The following is a 7413-nucleotide window of genomic DNA, read 5'->3' as shown; positions in this document are numbered from 1 at the left end:
TTATGCTATTATTTACTTTCCTTCTAATCACCCACTGGTCAAGGTAATAAATAAACGCAAGTGATGAACAAGAGCTGTCACCCAAGTGACGAATGCCCCCGAAAAGGTTTCTTAAGCATGCAGGTATTATGAAAAGAAAAGAGAATGAAAGTTACTAATTGCTGAATATTGTGCTTTGTATTATTGTATACCTGTAATCTCTAATTGTTATAGCATGAACCTTCAAAATATAAGCGTGACCTTGACCTTTGAAGAAGGGACGTGGTTCCTGGACGCGACAAAATGTTGTTATGAGATAGACATTTGTGCCACATTATTTCAAAATCCCTCAATGCATGACAAAGTTAAAGTCTGAACATGATTGTTGTGTAAGTGGGGACACATGGACAGACGGACATGAGCCTTAGCCGCGACACATTGTCTTGATGTGGTAGACATTTGTGCCAAGTTATTTTCAAAATCCCTCAATGTTTGACAGTTACAGTTCGGACACGAATGAAGTGGGGACGCACAGACGGACAGACAGACAGATCATATTATGCCTCCCTTCGGGGGCATAAAAGGAGTCGGCAACTGCCATTTATGCGCGTTTAGTGCATTTTTTTTTTTTAAATAAAATTGTATTTCTCTTAAATGCATGCAACAATTAAAGTTTTCTGCAACCATTTGTAAAAACACTTGGAGCTTGTAAGATTGAAGTTAATTTATTTTGGTGACAAAACAGTCCACGTGTTTCATGTTAATTAAATACAAAGTATGGCAAAAATGCGAGCGTATACTTTCTAACAGGTTAGACACAGTGTTTTATTTGTTTGCCGCCACCGTGTCAGTATATCTTCATTCGCACTTTAGTTAGACGAATATTATGAAAAATGTAGCGGGTCAACCCATCAATTTAAAGTTCTCGGAATGTTATACAAGGGTGTTGTTTGGAAGGTTTAGAAAATTGCAATTTGACCCTAAAGCATTTAGCCCCCCACCCCCCGCCACCCCTCCCCAACAAACACAAACTGTTGTTTTAAATCCTTAAAGCTGATATCCTAAAGTGGTCAGTGACGATAGGTTTGGCAACTTGGCCAGGCTTGGCTTCGACGCTGAACCATTCCGTACAATCGGAGAACCAGACAACAGTTCAGTGCGTGGACAACAGTTCAGTGCGTTGACAACAGTTAAGTGCGTGGACAACATTTCAATGCGTAGACAATTGTTCAATGCGTCGACAACAGCTCAATGCGTGGAAAACAGTTCAATGCGTTGACAACAGTTCAGTACGTAGACAACAGTTCAATGCATAGACAACATTTCAATGCGTAGACAACAGTTAAATGCGTCGACAACAGTTCAATGCGTGCAAAATAGTTCAATGCGTCGACAAAAGTTCAAAGTGTCAACAACAGTTCAATGCGTAGACAACAGTTCAATGCGTCGACAAAAATTAAATGTGTCGACAACAGTGACACTGCTAGTTTATACGTACTTGCAATAATTAAGGGAGTCGGTAAAAATGACCTGTCAGGATCTATTTGATTTTTACACATATTCCTCTCATGTTTTCCCTTGTAAAATCAAGTTAATACTTTCAAAATCTTCCTTTTAAAGAAGATCGTGCCAACTAACGACTGACCCTGTTAAGATGACTTACTAAGAATGTGGAAATAAGTTTCGATGTTATGAGTAATTTAACAAAAAACATACATTTTCAAGTCTTACTAAACCTACGTTCCATTAATTTTCATTAGGCCAAACTTATCATTAAGTTATAGAAATAGTACGTTTTGTACGCCAAAGGTCTCATCTCACCGAAAACGTGTTACTTTCAATCTTGGTGCTCATTGTGCAGAGGTTATGATCTCTTTCCCACGTGTTCGGCAAGACGGGACGCCTGGTCTCCGACGTTTTGCTGAACTGACGATCATGAGAGTCGACATTTAATTAAGATCGTGACATATCAATCCATGAATGACATCTAATATTTAGAATGAAACAAACAGTATTGATTTACCTTTTTATTCAATATAGCATCAGAACACATTTAGAACATATAATACATGTAAATACACATTGCTATAAGATAAACAATAAACAGTTAAAAACAGAAATATACATGCATATTTATGAAAAATAGATATTTATCTCTGGTAACATGGTATTTATGCATAGTATTCTTGGGCATTAACAGTATTTTTAATAAGTTATCTCTCCATGGCAACTTTTATGGCTCTTTTCATTTGATAAGAGAGAAGTCAATGCAAACAGACACAAACTGTATATCCCGATTACTGAAATGTCACTTTTTTTACACTGTCCATTATCAACTCCGGGGACGTCAAGATAAAAATTTAAAAATATGCAGCCTGGTCAAATTGCACGAATTTTCTCAAGTTTCTTTTTCACTTAATGTTGTAACTGTTATCATACCGTATAAACTTTTTGCCGTTTTTCGCGTGATTTACCACGTGACACTGATCGTTTTTTGTTGTTAGATATCACTCCGAATAACCAAAAGGAATGAAGGACACTCACAATTCCAAGAATAAATGTCAGTCCGGCTGATGATAAAGCCATGTACCAACTTGCACCGAAACTTGTTTTCTCAGGCTCGAACTCTGCTACCACGTGGTTTTTATAAATCAGTGGGCCGCTCAGAATAAAACCACCTGAATTAAAATAAATACAACTTAATTATGAAGGGTATATATATTTTATATACAGTACAACATTTGCAGAACAACAATTTTTGAAAGACAAACATAAGGTTTGTAGTAATATCAGCTGTTAGCTATATTACATGTATAAATATATATACCTATTGCGCATGCTCAGTAACATGTCTAGCCAGTATCTCGATGTTAGAGAATTTAAAAGATATGTGTTTGTGTTATATCACTATTTTATGAGGTCTACTTGATTATAATATAACTCCCAACAACAGAACAAGATTGTTACTCTATAGAAAGGTTTATTTTATAGTGAACTCTTTTTTATGAAGAGTTGATATTGTTGTTGTTAAGAGGACTTTGCTCTACAGACGGTCGCTCTGTGGAGGTTCCCGTGACAAATAAATCATTAATTCTTCTTATGGTTCACAAGTCTGAACTTTTAATTCCTATAGCATAATCTTTGCACAAACTATAATAAAAGTGTATACATTACATTCTGTTTAACTGTAAGATTACAAATCATTAACGTTTTAATGTTGCACTATGTACATACGGTGTTACAGTGTTACAATCTGGGATATAATCATAAATTCGGACAACTCCTTTCTCATACTAAAAAAGGGCGGAGATATTTTTTTGTTGACACTGATCAAATAACAAATGAGTCACGTAAAATTCCTAACTTTCACTTAATTAAAATAATTATCCTACTTTGAAGAACAATACAATAAAAAAGACTTTCTTATTCTTATAATTAACAAAATGACAATAATTTACCTGCTAAAATTGTCACAAGTGACAGAATTAAAGATATCACTGCGTCGGTCTTTCCGACTGTTTCATCATCATCATAGCAACACCATTGAAAAACAGAATGTATCAGAACGATTGACAACAATGAAAGTCCGGTTATCATCAATGCTCTTATGATTTTAACAACTTCCGGTTCTGAAAAAAACAACAAAAAAAACAAGCTATTATCATATTATTGCAAGCAATATACATAGTCCACTACCGGTTAGAGCCTATTCAATTATGTCGTTAACTGAATGAATGACATGAATGAACTTAAAATCTTTTTAGTTCTTAGTTTGTCTGTATCATAGTAATGTGTAAAGTGTCCCTGCATAGTAAGAAAAACATGTCTATACAACAGTTACAGATAATGAAAAGATCCATTTTTCTCAGGATGAATATGTATAAATATGTTTCAACTTTTCTCAATTTTACGTAAATTTGTTGGAAAAGTTCCAAGATCTTGAAAGTGAACTCAGGAAACAGTTTTTAGGAACGGACAGACAAACGGACTGAAAGACACTCTGACTTTAAATCATTAAACATCCGTGTTTGGTACCAGATTATATAATTTTAAAATCAAATTTCTTAAACTAAAGAGGAAATAAAGATGCTAGACACGATGTGAGTGTAACAAATAAAATACCTTAAGTTTAAGGAAGATACCATATATAGTCACAAAGAAAGGTATGAAAATAACAATTTTCAAATATACCATTTATAGTAACAAAGAAGGAAATTAAAAAAAAAAAACAAAAAACAAATAAATTCCAAGTTCAAAATGAAAATAATAATGAAAACCCTTATCACATATGATGTAGATGTTGATAATGAATGTATATTTTTTATTTGTAGTAAATCCATGAAGAAATAAGAAACTTAAAGAATGAATAGGAAAATATCAAAAGTTACGGAGGAGATAATTCTTGAAATATGGACGCTAGATTTATAACCTTTTTAATATTGTGATGTGAGAGTTTGAAGTAAAAGCTATGAGAAATGAGGAAGTTTGATTAAAATATTAATAATTTATAGAACAAATCTTAGTTAAAGGGGGGGGGGGGCATAATTCTGTAAGTAGTCAAACTAAGTTATATGTGGTATATTAAAGTGATGTGTATAATCTCCATACTGCAATCTATCCATATTTCAAGTTTTATAAAAATGTTTTCAGTACTTTTTGAGTAATCTATTTGCCATATTTAAGCGTGTGTTGCCATAGCAACCAATTTTTTTAACATAGGAAGAAAAGAAAAATACGTGCATAATCTCCAGACTGCCATCTACCTATATTTCAAGTTTCATAAAAATATAATCAGTGCTTTTTGCATTATCATTGAATCCAGTTTTTTTTATAGAAAAGAAAACCACAACAATATTACAAAACATAGGCGAAAATTCAGACTGCATGTCCTCTTCAATGCTAAAAGAGGAATTCATTTAATTGTTAAAAACTGCCACCTAACAACTTGAAAGAAAGAAACGAATTTCTTTTTTACTTTCTACATGAAGTTACAAAAATTAACAGAAGATGAACCGATAACAAAAAACAAAAACAAAAAAACTTACTCATGAAGGAACCGGGAATTTCTTCAGATGAATCTAAAATGGAGTCCTCTTTCATATAGTACTCGTTTTTCTCATTAAACAGTCCACTGTCTATCTCTTTGACCACTGTTACGTTTCTCACCTCCTCGAAATTCCCAGATGACCAGTTCGGTAATAAAAGCGCAAGAAGCCCCAACCCGAAAGCCAAACAATTTGCCAAAAGAATCACTGTTTTGAGATACATGATTTTTTTTTGTATAATTATACGCAAAATTTCACACAGAAATGTTTAAATCTTTAACTTATTTATTTTCTCGTTACTCCTCGGCAATCTGCGCGATTTATGAAGATAAGTATTAAGTTACCTACTTGTGCAATAATATGATATGCACTACTTAAATAAAAAAATACCAGATAGGCTATTTATAGAAACGGGGGAATTCCCTAAATTTTGTTAATGTCAAGAGTGTTAACTTTTATCTAACCATAATGACAGAAGATAAAAGAATTACAACAATGGGTTTCCTTATTAAGAAAAAAAATCTCGCAAAAAGGCAGAAGTTAATAGAGCGGTGGGTTAACAAGTAATTGTATCATAGTTTGGGGACCTTTCTGTTGAAAAAGTGTCAGAGTTAAATCGTATACATATACATGCAGAGTGCGGTAACTGGAGTGCAGGTATCAGTTACCCGCACTCCAGATAATGCCAGTTGATTGGTTCATTTTTGCTGGGGTTTACATATTGTGACGGCAGAGAAAAGGAAAGGGGCAAGAATGTCATATTCAAATGCTCGTTCATTGGTTCATTTTTTCTGGGGTTTCGTATTATGACAACAGGGAACGTGCTGTCATGTTTGACTATGATACAAAAGAGAAAGAACACCAAAACACTCGGCAATCTGATTTATACACGGGGGCTACGCCCCCTCGTACAAATCAGATAGCCTCGTGTTTCGGTGCTCTTTCTATTACTTATCTTCGTTATCAGCTGTGATAATTCCTATTTTATTAATCATCATACAATATTGCCTGTCTCCTCGACCCCATTAAATCAAATGCGAATTATGATGTAAAAAATCTGCTGCGATCGACATGTTCATTTTAAAGACAAAAGGGTTACAATATGTTTGCGAATAACAATAACAGACAGAAGTGGTGATGTATGGCAGCCTTATTAATATGCATAAAAATAAGACCATGCTAACATTTGAACATATTTGAGGGAAAAAACAACAATAACAACAAACGTACTAGTGACACAATCTGTTTACGGCGTGGACATAGGACGAGTCACTTACATGAATAGTTTTTATTTGTTTGGGTCGTCAGACCAAACAAATAATGGTAGCGAAATTTCAGAGTCTAATGCTGTTAATTGCAAATGCCGAAAGTAGTCCACTTTTTTGAAGCGGTTACTTCCCTTTATATGTACACTAACGCCGAAAAATTCAGGGGAGATCACTGCGTAAAGATGGTCAAAGACAGGCACATTAATTTTCAAGCAAAATAATTCCCGAATGGTCGAAGATTTCTAATATTGTTTTATTGTATTTTCTGATCGAAAATAAGTTAATACAAAGCGGAAATTCAATCTCTGACACAGAAGTTTACGACAAACCTAACAACAAGTAGTTCTCAAAACAGCTTAAAACTAGCGATTTAAAAGAAAGAAATATTTTTATTTTGTTACAAGTATCCAACAAATTACAACGCATTCAAAGTTTAAAAATAGCGTTGGCTTATAGAATTGTCAATAAATGCACAATCACAAATTACGCGGATGAATATGATTTTATCAATGAAAATACTATTTTTAGCGATGTCGATTACCGAATACTACACAAACCGAGTAGTGGAATATATAGATTCTACATGCCGGACTGTTTGGGCGAGAAGATTTTCGCTAAATTATTTACTTCAATTTTAAACAACAGGTTTATCCTGAACAAAATACCTCGAAATTAATAAGGAATTACAAACCCGAAATGCAATGGAAGTTCTAAATTTAGAATGACTTGATGTTATTCAGACAATGTTTGTATAACTTCTCCGTGGTGCAGGCTTAGTGAGTGAGAGGTCTGGAGTTCAAATCCCAGTCGAGGAGACTTTTTTTTAATTCCTTTTTAAGTGTCTTTGTTAATGAAGTAGCCATGATATGCAAGGATAAAGTGTGGCTGTCGTAAAAAATGAACATAAATGATTTTTTGATGCAACTCTAGTTATGCAGGATTCCGTATGTATCAAACTCTGGTGCCTTGCAAAATGAATTATAATACATAGAAATAAACTTATACAGGAAAATACATACAGATATACAGTACGATTTAGATTGCAATCAGAAAATACCACAGAACTTGCAGCCCTTTATGACCATGACCCTGTTGTCAAAATTATTTCTGTCACCATGTCT

The 7413-nt window shown here is 33.9% G+C and overlaps 1 protein-coding gene across 1 annotated transcript; it reads right to left on the bottom strand.

Moving 5' to 3' along the window:
* Positions 1-1991: 1991 nt before the first annotated feature.
* Positions 1992-5374, bottom strand: LOC132740585 (uncharacterized). Its single transcript, XM_060728517.1, has 3 exons — positions 5025-5374; positions 3438-3608; positions 1992-2657 (listed from the first exon to the last, which is right to left on the bottom strand). Exons 1-3 carry the CDS (start codon positions 5245-5247, stop codon positions 2413-2415), a joined length of 639 nt encoding a protein of 212 aa, XP_060584500.1. The 5' UTR covers positions 5248-5374; the 3' UTR covers positions 1992-2412.
* Positions 5375-7413: the final 2039 nt, after the last annotated feature.

This window comes from Ruditapes philippinarum, unplaced genomic scaffold, assembly GCF_026571515.1.
Source record: "Ruditapes philippinarum isolate M1 unplaced genomic scaffold, ASM2657151v2 ctg9916_1_1_1_1, whole genome shotgun sequence".
In the NCBI taxonomy this organism is placed as follows: Eukaryota; Metazoa; Mollusca; class Bivalvia; order Venerida; family Veneridae; genus Ruditapes; species Ruditapes philippinarum.
Note: the sequence above shows the minus strand (reverse complement) of the source record. Positions and strands in the feature narration are given on the sequence as shown.

Coding starts and splice junctions, on each gene's coding strand:
- LOC132740585 (XM_060728517.1), bottom strand. CDS start 5,247: ATGTATCTCAAAACAGTGATTCTTTTGGCAAATTGTTTGGCTTTCGGG. Junction 3,609..5,024: donor AATTCCCGGTTCCTTCATGA/GTAAGTTTTTTT, acceptor TGTTTTTTTCAG/AACCGGAAGTTGTTAAAATC. Junction 2,658..3,437: donor ACTTGTGACAATTTTAGCAG/GTAAATTATTGT, acceptor ATTTTAATTCAG/GTGGTTTTATTCTGAGCGGC.